This window comes from Lepisma saccharinum, chromosome 20 (genome assembly GCF_977018435.1).
Source record: "Lepisma saccharinum chromosome 20, izLepSacc3.1, whole genome shotgun sequence".
NCBI classification, from domain to species: domain Eukaryota; kingdom Metazoa; phylum Arthropoda; class Insecta; order Zygentoma; family Lepismatidae; genus Lepisma; species Lepisma saccharinum.
This window is the reverse complement of record NC_139248.1, coordinates 16,209,537-16,233,227: the sequence shown is the minus strand read 5'-3', so window position 1 is coordinate 16,233,227 and position 23,691 is coordinate 16,209,537. Positions and strand designations below refer to the sequence as shown.

Below are 23,691 nucleotides of genomic sequence, written 5' to 3'. Positions count from 1 at the left end.
GTGCTGTTTTTCGCTGTGAAATCTTTAAATATGCAGTTCCGAAACGAAGGCACGAGGTGAAATATGTCTCGTGGTTGACGAAGTAGCACGTGAAGGAAGACAATGATCTTTTTTTTCCCCAACCTCATTTTTGAAGGCAGGGCGATTTCGGGCAATACCTAATGACAGGGGGCGTGCCGTACTAAGCATTACGGTGAGAAGACGCACGCGAAAATTTCGTTCTCACCATTCCTTGTAACAGGGTGGTACATAGAGTTGATGCTGTTAGTTGATCGTTGTGTCGCTCACGAGTTTATGCTTTCTAGGGTATGAACAGAGTCGAGATGAGAAGCCAGCTTATTAACTCCTCACCCTTCGAGAAAAAAGAATAATCAATTAAAATTTAATCCTTCCTGATACAAAAGGCACGATTTGGTAATGTATCCTATAAAAAAATTAATGTTTCACATATTTAATAAATTATTCTGCCACTTTTTGGTAACCCCGACGAGCTCGACCACGAGATTCGAAGTGAAAAATACTTAGTGACAGAAAAGTTTATTTTTTAAAAAATAAAACAAGGTAATTAACTTTTACAGACACTAGACGAGATGTAACTCGTATAACATATTTCATGCATTAATTGCAAACGGGTTGTTCTTTTATCTTGCCGATGACCATGAAAAATAAACATGAATTTTCATTAGATTATAATTAGCCTCATAATTTTAAATATATAAAAAAAAATATGTTGGTAATGAATCCAAAGCAAACTCCTATATCTCAAAATGAAGATTAACTTTTTCTAGCGCACTTTAATTTACTTCATTATTGTTGAACGAAGGTTATAAGGAATTATATACATTTTCCCTTGTGTCTTCTGGCCGTGTCCTCCCGTTTCGCCTTATCCCATTTCGCCTTATTGCCTTTTCACCTCCCCCAATAGAATTTCAAATGATTTATGTGACACAAACTTTCTAAGGCGAAACAGGACATCCCATTTCGCCTTATCCTGTTTCCCCTCATATACAAAAATATTCCCACCTGGGAATATTATCGACTTGAAGGGTAATTCATAATGAGAGCGCAGAGCTTGTGATGTTGCCTACCTTGGTTCCCATTGTCCTATCGGTTAGGTTAGGTTAGGTTAATAATACGTTAATAGTAATGACCCTTCATGTCGATAATATTCCCTGGGGGAATTTTTTTGTGTGTAAGGCGAAATGGGATGTCCCGTTTCGCCTTAGAAAGTTAGTGTCACATAAATCACGCGAAATTGTGTTGGGGAAGGTGAAAATGCAATAAGGCGAAACGGGGCATAATCCTTCTGGCAATGGCGATATTGATGACAAAAGTATGACGTATTTCTCACAATTTTAACAATTATGAACTCGCTCGTTCTTGCAGGCGAGTTTTTGGTTCAAGACATTGCAAAAATATGGCCGAAGAAAGTTTTCTTTGTGAAGTGAAGGCAAGAAATAATAAAGTTTGGTAAAATGTGGTGTAGGTGAAAATAGGGGAAGCACAATTTAGTCTTCATGCTCAAATGTTGACATTCTGTATCCGTTTCCATATATGCAATTTACTATTTGATTTACTTTAAATATTATCATTTTCAAATCATAAATGTCCAACAAAACGTGTTCTACAATTATAAGCACTTATCAGCTACATTTGTTTGGTATATTTTTACATTTTTTTCGTCAGTACCTTCTTTGCTTGGGATCGAATCAAACGAACTGATCTTTTTGAACGGATCACGTCAATGAACGACTTTCAAAAAGTGAACCAGTCTGCTCAGAGCCGAAGCACAGTAGCAGAGCAAACTGAACCGGTGATTGACGATACCAAGCTGCAATTAGAACCTGAAATACTGGTATATCGAACGCGACCAAATTGTTCATTTGGACAGAGCTGAGAAGGAACCTACGCGACCTGTTATTAAGAGTGCATTCAACCGGGGACAAGTTAAGGGCTTGCATGCGTAATTTGGCACATGCGGGGAAAAGTACAGAAACCGCCATCTTGCGGAATAAATCCTGTACGCCCCGGTATATCACTCAGTGTTGCCGAGTGATGTGTTTCGACTTTGGAAAGCAGCGCCGCGCATCTATTCGGACATCACTCAGTGTCCCACACGGTTTTTCTTATTCTTCTACCCCCTCCCCTCCCCAGACGGTTACTTCCAGAAACTAGATTCTTTTACAAAAGAAAGAAGACAGAAAGAAATGATAACGGACCATGTTCTGGTTGGACTGGTGTTAACTTTTGTCGCTCAAGGCTTGTAACATTATCATTACAAGTTGCCGAGGTGCTGGTCACTTAGCTTTTAAAAAGTAACTTTTTTCTTGTTTTTCGTGAACATCCTGGTGGGTAATTGAACTTTTGAGGGAGAAGAGACGGAAATGCAAATCAGGGCGTTCCCCCACCCCTCCTTCCTGTACAGGGTGATGCGTAAGTCTATGACACAATGAGAAAATAACGTGTATTCGTAGTTGTTGCTGGTGTACAGTGTATCCGGTAGAATTACTATCAATAAGAGATCCAAATATTTCTGAAACTAGTAATGCTAGACTAACGGGGTTTTGATTTTATATTAAGGAAACTCGTGTCTCCAAATGTACACGGGCCTCCCAGATGGCACAGTGGTAGCGTCGTCGCCTTATAATCAAAGGGTCTCGGGTTCGATACCATGTGGAGGCATATAGTGGTTCGGGTCCCACTTTAAAACTGTATGTCAAGTCCCGATTAGCCTTACTGTGCATAAAGTGAACTTAAAACACGAAATCAATCAATCAATCCAAATGCACGCCCTTATTTGTGCCACTTCTGGCTAATAGCGACGATGAGAATGATGAAATTCATGAAAGAACGCCCATGTCCATGTCTGGATTCGAACCCGTAACCCCTGGTGTCGTAGCGTTGCAACATGTATTGAAGGCATATAGGGGAGGTGAAGGTTCTGGAAGTAAGGCCCCACTCATGCACAACTCGGACATGTGTGAAGGTGATGTGATCAGTACAGCACTGCGGCCGATTTTACCCTCCAGTGTTTCCCTCAGGTACCCATTTATTTGAGGCTCCATGCAAGTGCATTGCTGGTAAAATCCCCACCTGAAATCACACAACCCTGCAATCATACTCGGATCTCCTGCGTGACAGTCGGACACCCTACCTACTGAACCACCGCGGCTATTAGTGCTAGTTTTATTTGATAATATAGCTCTTGAAATGATTTGATTGTTGTTATTTAGGTATCATTTCTGCTACTTTTTGGCAACTATAACAATGAGTGATAAAATTGATGATCACCCATGTGGAGGCCGGGATTCGGATCCCAGAACATTTGAACATCATTCGAACACATTATAACATACTAAGTGTTGATTAGTCCATTTTCTACCTGTACAGTATGATGCATAATTATTGCCAATCAAATTGTCCATCAGCAAGTTCATGCTCTTTATTTTACCTAATGAAGTTATCACGTTGAAACAAAACACTAAACAAGCTTCTGCAGAAGCATTCGTAAACATTTTATTCCTGAATATTTACTTCACATTTTTGCCACTTTTGGCTAATCGCGAAGATGAGGATGAGTGATGATATGATGCAATTGATGAAGGGACGCTTGCAAAGAACATCCATACCCACACCGGGACACGAACAAGAGGCCGGAAGAATGCAAGAGGAAAATGTAGTTAGTCATGGGCAATTTGACGAGCAATACTTGTGCACCCCACAAGTATTGTGAACATAATTTACAGATTATGAATCCTAGATTTCAGCACTCGAGGTTAGGCATTATTTTATCCGTGGCAATGTTCTTGAATGAGAGCTAGTGCAAGGTTGTGTTTACATTCGGCCTGAAGGGCCTCAAGGCGACCGGAGCAGATGTATTTCGACTCCAGGTCTTGAATGCATGGAAGATCGTCTCCGGCACAGCTGCCACGAAGCAGGTCAAGGATTTGGTTGCTGGAAGCAGCTGCCAGGCTCCTCGCTCGAGCATTGCCACTTGTTTTGGTGCAGGGAATAAACACAACAACAGTCGTTCCAATTGTGCTGGGTGATTTTCTTCAATGTTTTGGAGCACCGACTGATAACCCATCAATATGTCTCATTTTATGAAGAATATGACTAAATGCTGATGTCCGTGCCGGATTGGTTAGCACAGCGGCTACGACGCCGGGTTTGAATCCCGGCCTGAGCTTGGCTATTCTTAGGTGTTCCTGAATCAATTTCATCATATCATTACTCACCTTCATCGTTGCGATCAGTCAAAAAATGGCAAAGTCTCGTTTACGATAGGGTTAACATTTGTCGATACTCGACTTCGAACTTCAATAAAAAATTAACCAGTAGACCTACATAAAAACGAGTTACATCAAAATTTAGCTTATTCAATTCTGCGTTCTGCTATGATAACCATTCTTTTTCAATATGCCTTCAATTTTTTTATCATCGTGAGAACTGTATTTTTCTTGTGTTTTCCAAAGGACCGCTCTCTTTGAAATTCTATAAATAATAATAAAAAAATTTAAATCCACCAAAAAGATTCTTATCAATTTTGTGAAGCAACTTTTTCTTCGTATTGGGTAGTCCTACACCGTACATGCGGTCACTACAGTGATGGCTGTTGAACTATGGACACGGCGGGCTGTGACTGCGAGCAATGTCGTCGCATGCAACTAGAAAAAGTTTTCAAACCCATAAAAATATCATCCAGGACTATTTTGATAAATAACTGTTACATTTGCAAAATCATAAAAAAATACTCGTGACTTTGTTGCTCAGATTCCTGTTAGTTAACAACTGTTTTACAAATTTTCATAAACCTTAATTGGGTAGGGGAAAGCTGCTCCTATGCTCTCGCCAAGTTACGCATATGTGATGATATCAAAATCAATCAATCAAATTTTACCCATCGTCGCGATTAGTCCAGAGTGTCAGAAAAGCGGCGTAAAATTAACCCAGAATGAAAACTTCCCGTCTAATGACGTCACTTCTCAGTACCAGCGAGCGGTTCGGGGGTGGGGGGGGGGTATTAGACAAACAGCTCATTATTTTTAGTTATTATGTCGGTTAATACCCATTTCCTGAGTAATTACAGTTTCGTGTCTCATTTCCGAGCTTTTTACGCAAACAGCACGAGCCATCAGTCAGGAGAGGGATAGGTGCCTCGCTGTGAGAAATGGCGCTTACCACGAAGTAATGCTTCACGAACGCTTGCAGAACTCCCGGCTGCGGTCCGCCCCTGGGTCACGTTCGAGCGAAATAATGGGGCCCAAGTGACCTCCTGCAATCACTCTTTCCTGTCGTTGCCCCATCTGGCGGTGGAAATCGGAGTTACCGCATGAGGTGAGTTTGAAAATCTCCCTCTCGCTCATCAAACCGCACCAAGTGAATTTTTGTCGGCCATCTCGAAACGCGTCACCGGATTTCGCTGACCATTCCTCCCAAGATATCTACAAGCTGTACAATTTTATTCTAAAAAGCTCTAAATTTACAAAAGATATCGTGGTTGCAGGTCGCAAAATTGGTGACTTGCCCACCCCCACGGTTCCTCCTAAGTCTTTTTCCAGTCGGTGACTCCCGATGGTGTAGTGGTAACATCTTCTTGTACGATAAATTTCAAATCTTTTCTTTCATCTGGGCATAGATTAAATAACATAACGAAATATCTGGCAGAACTGGTGCTGCCCTCTGACACGACCAATGTTACCAGTACACCTCGTAATTTCGAAAAAAATCATAGGTTTTTATTAATATGTCATAATTAACCCCATACATCGTCTGTAATACATAATATGTGTAAAAATGCATCCTTCTTTTATCAGTTCCATAAATACCCACAGAGACAATCGGTACGCATCGAAAAGTATGGCATGAAACTCCATAGCTATCTTTTATCCATGTTTCATATTACTCCATACAAAAACTCTTGTACGCTTAAGCAATTTTCTTCCAAACTGAACGTTCTTGTCTTTATCGCTTTTTGTAGTCCTGTTCAGATAAAGTGGCACATTCTTGAACTGTTCAATCTTATAAAATGTGGCACTTTGTGTGAATAGGAGTGTACAAAAGCTACGTATGTTTAAAGTCTCCGTTGAATGACTTTCCAGACACCTTATATTTTAATTTTGCTTCTTAGCTCAAGGAATGTCAAAATTACAGTGTAGTATATGAAGTAATAACTGTTGTATTCTCCGTTTCAGGTGTGGCCGAACGCCTAACTACCATCCTTGGAAGATGTTCATCGGGGACCATGTCTGGCGATGAAAGCGACCTCTCGTTCGACGAAGATGATGATGCAGAAGACTTCGAAAACCAAGAGGATGAAGAGCACGATGAGGCTGAAGACAGCAGTGTGGGGAAACAGTGGGAGAATGAACTCGACATCCACGATCGTAACCTCATATTGGCAGGTTACAATAACTGCATGGACGAAGCCATACGGTTCCTCGTTGAAGAGGAGCAGTATTCTTCCGAGCACCCTGTTGTCCAGGGGCTGAAACAGCACCTACTTTCGCAACAAGAGCGACTCGAGATCGAGAGACTCATAGAATCTGCAAGAGCCGTGAACGAACAATGTCAGTACGCTGTGCTCGTGAACCCAACCAGTGCGTTTTCATCAACTTCGACTGAGTTAGGTTCGAACATCATTAGCCTGCCCAGTGTTGCCAGTTTGTACAGTGATTTCTCCTGCAACAATAGATAATACCAGTGCTCAGTTCTGGGACAACTCGACTACTTCTTCCTTGCACCTGTTACCTTTCAGTTTATCACTGTTGCCGCACATGGAAGTATCTCTATTATGCTCAAGCTACAACTGTGGTACTCAATACCTAAGAACTGTATTGTTGTAGCGTCTGTATATATGCCGTTTGTACTTTGATGATGGATGGACTAATGTGTACTTGTGCTTGGCACTCGTAAGATGCTTTAACATGATAACATGACAGTTGCTCAGGAAATGAACGAGTCTATAGTCTGGGGTTAGTATGTATCAAATGTGGAAACTGTGTGAGTTTTGTAACAGAAATGTCCATTTTCATATACATTACAACTCAATCCGGCCTGATACCGATATGAAATTATTTGGATCCCAAAGGGAATAAACATGTAGATAACTTCTTGTAGATTGTTTTGTTTACAAGTCATAGTTTACAGTTACAATATGATGATATAATGAAGTTTTTGTTTGAATACTAGCTTTAACTTTGGTTATGCACTTTCATGCAATTAAATGCCAAATTGGAATCCAGAATCTGATGGTTATTTCTGTCCGGTTTCAATGTTACTAAACTACAAGTACTGAGTAATAACTACTGTTTTTCAGGATTTTTACATGATACAGTAAAAATAGGGAACACATAACTATGTGAAGAAAACATAAGGAAAACTTTGAGTACACAAAATCTTAGTAACTTACAAGTCAAATAAGAGGTCACAAAGATTTGCTGAGTAGTGATGTCACACTAACTCAACCTTATATGCCATTATTGGCTCGTGCTGTAAATAAGATTATCTCTTAGACCACCTACACAGAAATTTCTATCAAATTAACTTAACTTTCTCCTATCTCTGTACTAGAACAATAAAGGCAAGTTGAATATTCCCAAATTGGTTTCAGCAGAAACACATTGCACCTATCACTTGTCCATACCTTTTAAACCCATGCCCCTCCTTTACTTGACTCTTCTGTTAGTGGGTGTATTCCTCTCGGAAAAGGCATCAGCGTAATTTGTACATTTCGTTTCTATTTCTGATAGCTACTGTAGTTTGAACACTGTACAGTGCCTGGGTTGACCTGCAACGGTACATGAAAGAAAAACATTAAGATGCAGTCTTAATCCTCACATAAAATATTAAACAAGTTACCGCTCGAAACTAAAAGAAGGTCATCTTCTCTTTTACTCTGCACTTTGTAGAGTGGGATGCATAAGTATTACCAAACAAATTGTCCATGACCAAGTTTATTATTTTTGTTTTATGCAATGAGAGCTTCAAGCATTAAAACAAAACTCCAAACAAGCTACCAGCTTACGTAAATGTTCATTCCTTACAAACACTTATGGTGCAAGAGAAAGGTTAATGTAAATGGTAATGGACAATTTGCTGGGCAATGCTTGTGTATCCCACTCAAAATATTCACAGAAATTGATTGAATCTGAATATATCAAATACGGTATTGTAGTATGCTGGTAATTGAAAACCTCACAATACTTAAATATTTTATTCATTTACGAATGCCTTGCAAGATAATATTTCTCTTATGTACGTAAATATTTTATACATATTTTAAAAGGTAGAATTCTGTGCAATATTTTATGCAAGAACAAATTATTGAATGGTATGGTATGGAATGAATTGTTTTAAGTCCACTTTAAAGAACAAATTCATGATCCCAACAATGCAAGCACGTTTATATTAAGCAAACAATATTTGAGTTTGAGACAGCAATGTTTTACTGCAATTTTCAGTGTATGATGACATTTATAAGATGTAGCTTTCATCTAAGATGTGTTTCATGGTGCAATCCTCGTTTACCATCGCTTATATATTTGTATTTTCTTCCATATTATTTCGCCTCTGTCTAAAATTACAGCGATATTTATTTCTCTTGAGACTTTCTTTGAATTAATCTATTATGCACAACTACTTAATCTTTGAAAAAGTGCTTCTAGATAGCTAATATTTTGAGATTGATCTATGTATATCCCATATAAAAGTCCGAGAAAATATAATGTAATACCATAAATGGACACGTGAAACTACCTCACGACTATACTGACAAACTCACTATAAAACTCAGAAACTTCCCACCTAATGTAGTGAATTTCTTGAATAAAATTTCATAACGGTATAAACCCTCGAGTTGTTTCTTACAGATGAAAGTAACATAATTTCGTAAATTGAAATAAAAATGTTTTTCTACTATGTAATAGAGTTGTTGATGATCAAAAAATGTATATAGTACAAGTGTAATATCTTCCCTTTATCAGTCCAGAGTTTGATAGGAGTGAATTGTCTGATTGCGAGTTTCTAAAACTGTAAATTGTTGCTCAGTTAAGGTTGTATTTGTTACTAACACATATGTGTGATTTTTTAAAAAAAGAAATAACGATTTTTGTACATTTCTTTCAGTTTTTGTGAAGAGCAATCTGGAAGATAATAAAATATTATCAATACAAATAGTTTGCCTTTATTGGACTCAACACGCACTGTAAAAAATACACCTTTTGCACACTTTCGGTGCACTTTCTTCTACATAACATGTACAAAATGTGTACTAAATTGTAACAAAAGTGTAGCAGATATCACTGGCGTAAGCGGGATTATTTTTCGGAGGGGGCTGGAATCGTAAATGTGAATATTGCATAGCTGCGTTCCTGAGGGTGGGCGTTATGCAGTAGGCTATAACATATTTTGTAATCACTATTTCTAACCTTCATTTTAAAAGTTGTTCAAAGACAAAAATGATAACGAGGGCCATTCCAAGGTGGATTTGCATTTATCACTTTCATTTTCCCGAGTTGATTTCTGCTTTCTCTTGAAAATTTTGGTTTCCTCAAAATTTCGGGAGGGGTTGTAGCCCCATCAGCTGCGCCCTGCGTACGTCAGTGGCTGAGATGTACGAGTCGATTCCGGCATTATTTATACATAAATACAGGAAAAGTATCGTAATTGTGCACAAAGAAACTATGTGTTCTATTGTGTTCAGTGGTCGAAATGAGCAAAAGGGAGAAGTGGCGATTCAGAAATGTGTGAAATGAAAGCGATTTCTAGTTTGCAATTTCAATAACTGTAGCAAAAAACCTTATTATTTAAGGTACACTTATGAAAATCCATATTGTATATTTTTTAAATATAATTTTGTGTAATTATAATTTACATGTGCAAAATATTCATTTTTACACAAAGGTTTCACATTCCAGTAGTATTCAGTTTGCCACTGTACTATATCTACAACACTACATAATTTTCTTTTCCCTGTTGGGAATGGGTGGGGAGGGGGCTGTTTCTTACCACCCCATTCAATTCGCGCAGAGGAATTTGACCTAAATGAGTAAGTTCAAAATTTAACAGCTTTCGTGCGCTTGGACTTAAGACCTAACACAGCGAATAAGTTAGTACCCACGAGAAATGGGACCATGACTTGGCTAAGAGAGCACAAGTTAGGATTAATGTATAAATAAAGCACGAATTTACTAATGGATAGTATATGATCTCATTGCTTATCGATTTCTCCAATCGATAGTTAACTATTTGACACAGCACTCTACGGATATAAAGTTCAAAATTGGTATCTTCATTGGTCAATTGGAAGGGAAACAATGGCGCCAAGTGTTTTCTATCTAGAAGTCTAATCGCTATGGTCTCCACAAGATGTACGGGAGAGTTGCCGAAATTGGACCAGTTGGTACTATTTTGCTTCTGCATCAAAAACAAGACACAGTAAAAGAATAAAATTGTAGGTATGAGAAGCACAAACTATTAGCTTTCACTTCATATATGTATTTCAACAAAAAATGCAGGAACCAATATAATAGGGTGCCTAAACGAAAGCCGGCCAGGCCAGCAGCGGGACCAGCGTCCAGGCGATCCGGAGATAAGTATCTGCCCCTTTATGGTGCTAATCCTTCTCCCCTAACTTCTCCCTCTTAATAATATATTGGAGTGCTTGCCAAACAATAAACTCAGTCACTTAACTATTCAATTAGTGTTTCTTTAATTTAACTGCAACCGAAAGTAAACTTGATAAAAGATAAAGACGGTGATTTTCTAGCTGGCCCAAGCGATATTCTAAATAGATGGAAGAACTACTTTAATGACCTTTTAAATGTCCATGTAGGAGATAAATCAGAAAGAAGTAAATGAAGTCCACACAGCAGAACCTTTAGTTCCAGAACCTAACTTGACTGAAGTTAAAGATGCTATTAAAAGGCTAAAGAATAACAAAGCACCTGGCATTGATTTAATACCAGCTGAGTTAATTAAATATGGTGGAAATTCATTAATATGTCAAATTCATAAATTAATTTGTTTAATATGGAATAAAGAAGAAATCCCTGAACAGTAGAAAGAATCCATAATTGTTCCTGTGTTTAAAAAAGGTGATAAAATGAACTGCAATAATTACCGTGGAATTTCTCTACTCTCAACAACATATAAAATATTATCTAACATTCTTTTAACAAGACTAACCCCATATACTAATGAAATTATAGGTGATTATCAATGTGGATTTAAACGTAACAGATCAACTACAGATCAAATTTTTCACATCAGACAGACACTTGAAAAAAAGTGGGAATATAATCAAAATGTCCATCAGCTATTCATTGATTTCAAAAATGCATATGATTCGGTCAAAAGAGATAAATTATATAATATATTGGTCGAGTTTGGAATACCTAAGAAGCTTGTTAGTATGATAAAAATATGCACCAGTGAAACAGAAAGTAAAATTCGTGTGGGTATTAATATGTCTGACAAATTTACAATTCATGATGGGTTAAAACAAGGAGATGCATTTTCTCCATTGCTCTTTAATTTTGCCTTAGAATATGCTGTTGGGAAGGTAAAAGAAACTAAAGAATGACTAAAATTAAATGGAGTGACTCAGTTGTTAGCATATGCAGATGATGTAGACTTACCGGGGGATGATGTGAATACAATTAAGAATAATGCTAAAATATTTTTCAAAACTGCTAAAGAGATAGGTTTGGAAGTTAACAAAGAGAAAACTAAATATATGCTTACAGGCCGAAACGAAGTGTTAGGTAATAATCAAAATCTAATTATTGATAACAACTCGTTTGAACCAGTTTCCAAATTCAAATACTTAGGAGTAATATTAACAAATGAAAATTATATTAAAGAGGAAATAAAAAGTAGGCTTAATTCAGGAAATGCATGTTACTTCTCTCTTCATAAACTTTTGTCTTCTCGTTTAATATCTAAGAAACTAAAAGTTAAAATATACAGAACAGTAATTTTGCCTGTAGTATTATATGGATGTGAAACTTGGTCCCTTACATTGAAAGAGGAACATAAATTGAGAGTATTTGAAAATAAGATCCTTAGGAAAATATTTGGACCTAAAAGGGATGAGGAGACAGGTGAGTGGAGAAGGTTACATAATTTAGAACTACATAATTTGTATTCATGTCCAGATATCATTAGAATAATTAAATCAAGAAGACTTAGGTGGGCAGGCCATGTGGCACGAATGGGAGAGGAAAGAGGAGTTTACAGGATTCTTCTTGGGAAACCTGATGGTATGAGACCTGTAGGAAGGCCAAGACGAAGACGGAGGGACAACGTTGAGATGGACCTAAGGGAAATCGGTAGGGATGGAAAAGAGTATATAGATCTTGTTCAAGATAGGGAAAGATGGAAGGCCTGTGTTGCTGGAGCCATGAACCTTCGGGTTTAAGAAGGCTAGGGAGTTAGTTAGTTAATTTAACTGCTCTACCTCTGACACGTCGCTCGTTGGTCAACGGGTCCTATCCCCTAATACAGAGGGTGAAATCCGGTACGACCAAAGTTTTAACGCCCCCAATTGTCTCTCCAGGGTCCAGCCCTCGGACAGGAACCTTAGCTCGTAACGATATGTTACCAGTCAGTATACTAAAATATTGCCTTGTGATTCTAAGTACATTCGAATATTGGCTCTAACCTAAGTCATTAAATCTTATGATAACCTTTACACGTATATTTGCATTCTAAGGTGTTGAAAAAATAATTCAAATCGTTTGTTCCAACACAAATGCTTTAGCACCAACTTATACCCCCTTTTTGCATAATTTACGAGGGTAACAACGTCTCTGATACTACTACTACTACTGCTACTACTACTACTAATAATAATATTGGTCCCGGGGTCGAACCCCGGCTTGGGCATGGATGTTTGTGAGCAAATCAATAATAAAAATAATGCTATTAACATTATTATTATTAGCATTATTATTATTACAATTATTATTATTGGTACGTTTATCTTCAACCCAGACAAAAATTCGTGGTTGCGCCTAGTAGAGAGGCAGCACTTCATTCCTACGCGTCAGCAAAAATTCGATGCCACTGGTGTTATGTTACATCCGGTCGTAGCGGTGTACGAGCGATTTTATTGTTGAGTCAGCAGAACGTGTCTGATCACGTTGAAGACATCGGAAGCGGTGGGGGAGGGGGGTCAATGGATTTGTCACGTTGTTTCTTGATGTATGCTAACCTAACACGTGCGTATGTTTGTGTGTGTGTGTGTGTGTGTGTGTGTCTTTGGAGGAAATGCGCGCGCAACCATTGCGTATGATGCAAACACATGAAGAAATGATTTAAAGATGGCGCCGAAGGTGTTGTACCCCGAAAGCTTAGCGGCTAAGGTTATTGCTCTGTAAAACAAGAGGCGTCGAGGGTTCGATTCCTGGCAGAGTCAATATTGATTGATTGATAGATTGAGTTAGTTTTTTTTAAGTCCACTTTATGCACGGCAAGACTAATCAGGAGTGGACCTACAGTTGAAAAGTGGTGATTCGGACCACTATGTGCCTCCACCGAGTATCGAACCTGGGACCCCTTGATTACAAGTCGACGATGTCAATATTGAATGATTTCGATTAGCCTGTGTGTAAATAAAGCCAACAAAATGGTTGAGTTCGAAAATCGAGTTGGGTTAGTGGTTAATGTTGTCACCTGGCAATGAAGAGGTCGCGGGTTCGATTCTCTAGGTAGTTAAATTAGGCCAATTGTTTAATCCCGCCATTATAGGTTCCGATTAGTCCATCTGTGCATAAATAGTGATTGAATAAAATCAATATGGCGGCCTTGGGGTAGTGGTTAATGTTGTCGCCTGGTAATGAAGAGGTCGCGGGTTCGATTCTCTAGGTAGTTAAATGAGGCCAATTGTTTTGTCCCGCCATTATAGGTCCCGATTAGTCCATCTGTTCATAAATAGTATTTGAATAAAATCAATATGGCGGCCGCGTTTTGTGTTTAGCGGCGGCGGCGGCGGCGACCGGGGCGCGGGGCGGCGCGGCGCGGCGCGGGCGCGGGGGGTGTTTTTTATTCCGCGAGATGTTTCAACCAAGTGGTTGAGGGTTCGATTCCCAATGTTGGTGAAAATTGGATATTCAATTGTATTTGTTTAAAAGTTCCGATTAGCTTTTTGTGCACAAAGAGAAAATGAACTAATTGGAAATAGGATGTTTATGCTGTAATGAAAAGGTCCCGGGTTCGATTCACAATATCAAATTGGCTGATAATTATGTTTTTTTTAAAAAAAAAGAAGTGTGTTGAGTCCCCATTAGTATTTAGGCAGGAACATATATTAAAAATCAAAACAAAATGCCTTTTGATTACAACGCAAAGACTTTACCGCTAATGTATAAAGATAAATTAGAATCTGTTGTTTTGCTGTGTGGGGCCCCAGTACCGATTAGCTTAAATGCATAAATAAAGGTAAAATAAGCAAGATGGCCGTCACTATTGTTTTGTGATCAAAAAGGAGTCACAGGTTCGATTCAATCAAAGGAGGCAAGATTCTGTTTCAATTCCATGTAAAAGTCTAAAGTTATGTTTCGATTAACCTCAATGCATAAAGAGGAATTAAACAAAAACAAGCAAAATGGCGACAGATGTGATAAAAGAAAAATTGAATTAGTTTTTTATAGTGACAAGAAAAAATAGCGAATCATTGTTAGAAATAGAATGAAAATAAAGATACTTGCCTTTGCGTGTCCAGCGCTGTGCAGAAAAGCACTAATGCTTTATCTCCGACAAGTCCACAATACACATTTTTTTTATTGTATAGTTAATTATTAATGTTGTTATTAACACAGATTCTTACCAGTGTGAAGAAAAGCTCTCATGCTTTATCTTCGACAAATCCACAATACACACTTTTTCATTATATAGTTAATTATTAATGTTGTTATTAACACCGAGTTTTACCAGTGTGAAGAAAAGCTCTCATGCTTTATCTTCGACAAGTCCACAATACACACTTTTTCATTATATAGTTAATTATTAATGTTGTTATTAACGTTGTTACCAGTAAAAATATAAACCATGAGGATTTTTAAAGGGGTGATAAGTGAAAAAAAGCCAAGACATATATTTTATCCCTGTTTATTACCAATATTTACAAAATTCAAAAGAGCCGCACACACACACAGACACATACATATGTAAAATGTTTATATTGTGTCACCAGTTTATCAGCATGTTATTTAACAAGTTTTTATTCTTCAAGTTTGTTCACTCACCCACATAAGGAATTGTGTCACTATCATATCCATTTTCTGCTGCAACCACTGAATTAAAATGTTTCACTATTTTTTCCACAAGCATGTTCTCGCAAAAAACAAACACTTCTCTGGAAAGTCCTTTTCCGTCGATGTTTTGTATAGACAAAGGCTCAGGTTTTGTACATCCATGTAGATGGGAAAGCACAAACTTCTCCTTATTACATGCATGGACAGGGGAAATATCTGTGCAACCGAAACATTGTTCGCGAAGGTCGAGAATGCAAGATTCCACACAGTTTCCAAAATATGATTTCAGATACGGCGACACTGTTTCACACATAACTTTCGCATGCTCGATGCACACAAATATGTTCATAAAGTTCCGCCACGAACTTTCTGCGATGAACACTATCTCCAGGGAACCGTAAGCTGGTTTCTTCCTTATAATGATCTGACGGCGATTGTACAGTGTGGTTATCAGCAATTCATGTTGCTCACTTAGTGGGTAGGAAACACGAGGCTGCTCAACTGTAATTGTCGATTACTGGAAACAATTCCTGAAGAGCGTGCCACTCCTGCAACTGTAGTTCAACACCGGCCGCCCCGCTTCTGTGTAGCCTGACCACAGGTTGGAAATCCAGATGAGAGGAAAGTCCGATTGAGATAACTTTTGTTTTCGAAGCATTCAAATAGTAGACGTGATCAAATAATATCGACTGGCGTATAAGACTAGTTACTTGTTTTTGTTCTTCAGGTAAATGCTGATCGCTCTCTTTCTGAAGAACCCCCTTGAAATTAGTGTACGGTTGAAATCCTTTTTTCAGCGGCATCGAAATAGAGGATTCCATGACTAAGAACTGCGAGATACTGCATGTCGCAGCGTGCAGGTATACATTTGAAGAAATGCGTGGGTGTGTTTTTGAGACGCATGCGCGCGTAGCAAACCAAGCATGTGCTGGACAAAAAAGGTGGAGGGGGCGGGGCATTACAAAGATCAATGGTGAGAGAAAAATCAGCAGAATATCATAAACGTCATATTGAGGAAATATTGGATAACAAATATTAATTAATTTAATTAAAGCATCAACCGCATTGTCGATCTGAAATTAGGTTTATAGACAGGGGGCAAAATGGAAAATATCGACGATGTTCTAGTATTGGATTGTTTCTGTATTTCCATCGGTATAATCCTCCACCACATTTGAAGCATACTGTTTTATCCTCTTTTTGAATGTAAAATAATCCTGCTTCGGACAGAGCTTCTACAAACGAGAATTCTTTTGATTGCCAGTTTCTGAAAGAGGACAATCTAGCATTGAAAGATCCCATCTCTGGATATTGCGTCATTGTTCTGTAAAGACACAAAACAAGATATATATTATAAGTAAGCTGTTGTAAACTGTAACGCTACAAAATTATTAATATACTATTAGGACTATATGTAACTTGTATAAAATTTCAAACAGTATTTACTGTCAATATTTTCTAGTATACGTACCGAGTATTATAAATTTAATTTACGAGTCAGCAAATAAGTTGTTATAATATTGTCGTTTTTTATCGGTACTGGGAATAAAATTTGAAATTTATGCATGGGTTTACCAGAGGCTCTATGGAATAAATACAGAAAACAGTAATGCCCACAGTACACAGACCCGTAACTTTGTATCTGATGAGTGTTGTACGTATAGAATTTAGAGTTATTTTCCAAAAATCGCAAATGGTTATGCACATGTGGAGGTTTTCCGTAACTATCAAAAAATTCCCCCCGGGAGTTACTGTCTATGTAAATTGCTACCCAGTGCTTCCCGCGCCCCGGTCGCCGCCGCCGCCGCCGCTAAACACAAAACGCGGCCGCCATATTGATTTTATTCAAATACTATTTATGCACAGATGGACTAATCGGGACCTATAATGGCGGGACAAAACAATTGGCCTCATTTAACTACCTAGAGAATCGAACCCGCGACCTCTTCATTACCAGGCGACAACATTAACCACTACCCCAAGGCCGCCATATTGATTTTATTCAATCACTATTTATGCACAGATGGACTAATCGGAACCTATAATGGCGGGATTAAACAATTGGCCTAATTTAACTACCTAGAGAATCGAACCCGCGACCTCTTCATTGCCAGGTGACAACATTAACCACTAACCCAACTCGATTTTCGAACTCAACCATTTTGTTGGCTTTATTTACACACAGGCTAATCGAAATCATTCAATATTGACATCGTCGACTTGTAATCAAGGGGTCCCAGGTTCGATACTCGGTGGAGGCACATAGTGGTCCGAATCACCACTTTTCAACTGTAGGTCCACTCCTGATTAGTCTTGCCGTGCATAAAGTGGACTTAAAAAAAACTAACTCAATCTATCAATCAATCAATATTGACTCTGCCAGGAATCGAACCCTCGACGCCTCTTGTTTTACAGAGCAATAACCTTAGCCGCTAAGCTTTCGGGGTACAACACCTTCGGCGCCATCTTTAAATCATTTCTTCATGTGTTTGCATCATACGCAATGGTTGCGCGCGCATTTCCTCCAAAGACACACACACACACACACACACACACAAACATACGCACGTGTTAGGTTAGCATACATCAAGAAACAACGTGACAAATCCATTGACCCCCCTCCCCCACCGCTTCCGATGTCTTCAACGTGATCAGACACGTTCTGCTGACTCAACAATAAAATCGCTCGTACACCGCTACGACCGGATGTAACATAACACCAGTGGCATCGAATTTTTGCTGACGCGTAGGAATGAAGTGCTGCCTCTCTACTCGCCTCTGGTTACAAGGCCGCATACTTTTCGACAGTGATATCTTTGATGACTGGATCATTAATGGACACAAATGATTTCTCAATTGTGTTCGTTACACAGTTATGAAACTGAAAATATGCTTTCAATTCAATTTCTTTGAGGGGGATAAAAACCTCCCTGGCCGGTATAAAAAAATATAAATATAAGTATACATATATATTTTGCGGGAGGGGGGGAGAAAAGAAGTGCAGAAATTGAGAGAAAGGTTCGTTCTTTCTCCCTCTCCCTGTTTCCCTGAAAAAGAGAAAATGACGAAGAAAAACATGAAAGGTGCATATCTTAAAACTGTTAAAGTATGATTTTTGGTCTATGTTGTGGACAATAATACGCGTAATACCTTCAAATGTTAACACTCTAATGTATTATTAAATAATCAAAATTTTAAGTATTTGTTACCACCGAGTTTACACGCAAGGATTGGATTAGGATCATACGGCTTTGAACTGACAGTACCTAAAAGATTTAACCACGCTACTAATAATATGCATAAAATATTAATCAGGAACTTTACTTTTCGTTAACTGAGCATAACACCCTGTTTTACTATTCAATAAATAATCAACATTAATTTTCTTGCTAGGACAATTGTTCCTATACAAATTTTAGCAATCTTAAGTTCACGTAAGCAAGATAATGAATACATGCTGTTTTATGACTATTCTTACACCGTCTTTTTACCTATTCATGCAATAGTAATAACAATATTAATAAATGTACCTGTTTCAATAATTATTATGATATTTGGACCTATTAATTATATTAATGCATCAATTACAAACAGTGGCGGAGATTGGCTTCCAAAACCGGGAGGGGGGGGCAAGGTGCCAAATCTGGGGGTGCAAGGACAGTTTAATTTCCTTTGTATATAAGGTTTAGCATAGTGCGGGGGATAAAGTAAAAATGGGGGAGCAACTGCCCCCTTGCCTTCCCTAATCGCCGCCACTGATAATAAACATTTATATTATTATTATTATTATTCATGATGCACATGGCTCTGAATTCTCCCGAAATATATTTTAGATACGTGCTTGCATGAGCGTGACTTGGTACCTAACTTTGGGGGGGGGGGGGCAGAATCGAACTTAGGCCTCAACTTCGGGGGGGGGGACAATTGATAGGGTTTTCCATCCCATAAAAATAGCGAATACGATTATTTGTAAAATCACAAATATTATTCTTTATTGCGTTGCTCCTCAGACAGCAGGAATTTAACAAAAGTGCCCTTAACTTGTAAATTTTAATAACAAGCGCTTCCCTTTTCCGCTGCTAAGCTACGCCTATTCATGCGTAGCGGCTGACAATACTGGGATAAAGGTACTAAAAGAAATGAAAAGCTCCAGACAGTAATTCTTTTTAACACTTTTTTCCTCAGACATATATCTTGATTTTGCTTGTCTCACGTTTGTAAGGTTTTGAAAGTGAGACATGCTTCTTGAGAAATGAACGTAACCGAATAAGAAGAGTTCAATAAAAGAGGAAGAAAAAGTCAGTAGTCTTCTGTGTTCCAATCTCTTGTGCAAACAAAAATGGCAGCCAGTGATTGCCTCGCCCTCTTATCAAACCGACCCGATCGCTTGGAATTGTCAGAGATCCAGCGAGACAGGGTGTAATTAAGGTTCGACACTGACGCTAAGAAGTGTCTGCTGGTCCGAAAGAGTTGCTTCTGACAGAGGTGAAGCAGCAGACCCGACATATGGCTAGTGGCCGACTTCGAGAAAGAAGTTGATAACCGACTTCAGAACTCCTGGGCCGATTAGTATGCCATCTGGCGTCAGAGAGACAAAAAGTTTGAAAATAGTCGACCTGGTGTCTGTTGCAAAATAGCCAGGTCCTCTTCTTATCCACAACCATTGCAACCCTTCAGGATCCACAACAGCTGTGAGCAGAAATACTATATTACAGGGAGAAGGGAGGTCCGGACCAAATGTCTCAGAAATACAATAAATGTTTAAATTAAAATAATTATAGTAAACAAAATTCAAATAATACTAATTAAAATATGTAAATTAATAATATTGTATTGTTATTATTGCACAAATAGGTAAAAAGACGGCATAAGAATAGAGATATGACATCACGTATTCATAGCTTACGTGTAGTTAAGATCGCCACAATATGCATAAAAACAAGTGTCCTGGCAAGGAAATTAATGTCAAATAGATAAAGGATTGAACATTTATTGAATAATAGAAAAGAATGTTAGACCAAAGGTTCCTGATTAATTCTTTATATACAGTATGTAACATTGTTATTCGTACACATAGAATTTCCGAGAAAAAAATGTCATATCTAATAGTAAATATAATCATTTTCATATAAAAAGTAAAAGTAAAGTGCGCCCCTGTGCATAGCACCACGCCATGAAGGCGTATAGGGGGTGTGGGGATAACGCCCCACACTTTCTTGATCCGGTCGTGAGTGGGGGTGATGTGATCAGCATCACGCCCCTGACCGCCTTTACCCCCCAGGGTTTCCCCCAGGTACCCATGTTATTCGACGCTGGGTGGGCGCCGGGGCGGCTTTCACAGTTAGAAAAGTTCCCGGATTTGAACCGGCCGGGGATCGAACCCGGGACCTTTAGCATGGTAGTCAGACGCGTTACCGACTTTTTTTTTTTTTTTTTTTTTTCTAAAAGGAAAGCCCCTATGCGGAAGCTTCCCCCATCACACTTCATTCACTCATATCATTACATTCATATTTCAATTTCAGGACTTTTCAGGACAGACAATCACAAACATCCATGGCCGAGCCGGGAATCGAACCCGGGACCCCTGGCGTCGTAGCGCGATGTGCTAACCACTCCGCCACAGGGGCCGCCCAAACTGAGCCACCGCGGCCAACCCAATCATTTTCATATGTACCTGGAAATTAATGGCAATGAAGGTTTCACCAACAAATGCCAATAAAAATGTATGTTCAAAGTGTATAAAGAGAGCATATAATTTGTGTGAAAAGATAAAAACACGCTGTTTCATGCAACATTGTTATTCGTACAGGCAAGTTTCAATCTTCCTCGCATACAGCGCCATCGCTATTCGGGCGATTTCGTACAGTTTTCAACTTCGTTACAAGTTTGAACATGCAGGTGCGCTCCCCGTCAAGTGGAATGCTGGCGTATGTATTGTTGTAGGCCTATCGTCTATCTATCAGCGTGTTCGAAATGGTCAAGGTGAAGGAACTTAGTTCCGATCTGAAAAAATGCTATTATAAATTTTGGCCCTTAGAGGTTATTCGTTAAGAAAAATTGGACAAAGAGTCAATAAATCACACTCCACAGTTCAATACATAGTAAACATATTTAGAGAGGAAGGCTCAACACAGAATGTGCCGAGAAAACCAAAAGAGAGACGGTTGAATAAACGTGATGAACGCTTTATTTTAAAAAGAGTGCGAGAAAACCCCCGAATAAGTGTTCCTCAGTTACGACCGTTAGTAGAAAATCTTGCTGGCAAGATGATGTCCGATCAAACTGTCCGACGTGCCTTGTGGAAGAGTAGTATGATTTGTGGTATTATTGGCGCGATAAATGATGAAACCCTCCTCAGGCAGATTTGGCTACACTTAAAACTTGCTCAACATGCCCATATGAGCTTTTTGCTCAAGTGTGGTACTCCGTCTAATCCAAGATTTTTGTAAAAATGCCCTCGGGAAGTTTCTGTGAAATGATGAGCCCTCTCAGATTGATTTGTCCACACTTACAAAAGGCATTTCTGTCAGATTGTTGTCCATAAATTTGTTAAAAATATGCCCCTCTTGATATTTTTTTTGGATACACTTAAAACTAAGCCAAGATACACACACACACACACACAAAGCACATTGTTGAACCCAACTGATATTTTTTATTAAGTATAGAGTTTTGATTTGAACCCCAAGAAATTTTATATAAATGCCAAAGCCAAAAATATTCACACACATACACACACACACACACACACTAAATATACAAAACACACTGCTGAACCCAACTGATATTTTTTTATTAAGCATAGAATTTTGATTTGAACCCCAAGAAATTTTATATAATAAACCAACAAAATTCTAATATTTATTTTTGTTTAACAGGTACAACAAGTTCTGAGCACATAAGCAGTTTCTGAGGAATACAAGGCAGCAGCAGCAGCAAGCAAATAACTTATAGAAGGCAGTGTGTATTTTTTCTAATTGCATGGATAATCTTGACACAGGATTTTTTGAGAGAAGATGTATTTCAAAATACATAAAATCTAAGTCACTTGTTGATGTAAGCTTAGATTCTTTGGCCTGTCCGAGTATGACCTGTTTACAGTGCAAAATGAAACTGAAATGCAGTGGGTGCTTGCCAGTGACAGGCCATTCCAATGCCTATTTCTCAATTTTATCAGCAAGTTTGAAAGGCTTGTATACAACAAGTACAAGAGAATTGTTGGATTGTTTGTTAATTTTTATACAGACAGGTGCCATTATTATTTAAGGTTGAAATTGTTTGACAATTATTGGTTCAACAATTGCTATGAGCATTGTTTTGAGTATAGGATGCCCATGATTGCATCTCAGAGTTTAAATTGGAGACATTATAAATATTCAAATAAAATTATTAACAAGATATCTAAAAATAAGAAGATTGAATTTGTTACAACTGATAATGGGAATTTGTACAGTGGTGAAGATTTCAATCCAGAGTTTGTATCATATTCCAACTATATATATTTGAATGAGCTTGTCATGTATTTTATAAGGCAAAAATTTAGAGATTGCACTTATGATTGTATTGTTGAGGCACTGGGGCAGAATAATTTGCATGACATATGCAACTGTGGGAGAGTTTTGTCCAGCCTCTCAGTGTGATTTCAGGCACAGGAATCTGGCAGTTGGGAATCAACTCGCAGCAGGCAGCGCTGATTATTTCAGCAGAGACAGCAATCAAGGTAAATAAATATTTGCTGCAAGTGTAAATCCCTGCCCATCATAGCCAGGCTCGGGTCTGTATGCAGAAAGAGGCAAGATATTTGTTTGAAATCTGCTTGGGTATAATTTTCTGAATCCTGTACCTAATAATAGCATCACAGCATAACTCTGATAGAGATAGGGACATTGAGTATCAATAAAATATTCAGAACAAACCTCTATAAGATATCACAACCTGCAACAATCTGGATGTATGAGATGTTTTATTGATTCTCTATTTTTCAGGCTCTCTTGTTACAATCTTGTTTCTCTCTGCAATATTGCCATCACTATAACAATATCTGCCACATGTTCTATGATTATATGCTCTAACAACATAAACCTGAAAACATATCTGTAATCAATAACTTGTCAGTAATCAATTCTAACAAGTTTAATTTTTAATAGGCTCTTCCTGTCTTGTTTTACATGCAGTTCCAAATCCCTGCCCATCAGTGCTGTAGAAATATCAGCCAGGCTCGGGTTTATGTGTGGGAAGAGGCAAGATATTTGTTTGAAATCTGCTTGGGTATAATTTTCTGAAGCCTGTACCTAATAATAGCATCACAGCATAGCTCTGTCAGAGATAGGGACATATTTTTCAGGCTCTCTTGTTACAATCTTGTTTCTCTCTGCATCACTATAATAATATCTGCCACATGTTCTATGATTATATGCTCTAACAACTTCAATAA

General features: G+C 38.3%; 1 protein-coding gene across 5 annotated transcripts in view; it reads left to right on the top strand.

Moving 5' to 3' along the window:
- LOC146003744 (uncharacterized) overlaps nt 1-9,124 on the top strand; it is a 137,390-nt gene extending 128,266 nt beyond the window's left edge. For all 5 annotated transcript variants that reach the window (XM_083142144.1, XM_083142143.1, XM_083142142.1 and 2 more), the window contains one exon: nt 6,195-9,124. In XM_083142144.1, coding sequence (XP_082998270.1) covers nt 6,195-6,697 — 503 coding nt within the window. In that variant the 3' untranslated portion in view covers nt 6,698-9,124. The remainder of the gene's footprint in view (nt 1-6,194) is intronic.
- Nucleotides 9,125-23,691: the final 14,567 nt, after the last annotated feature.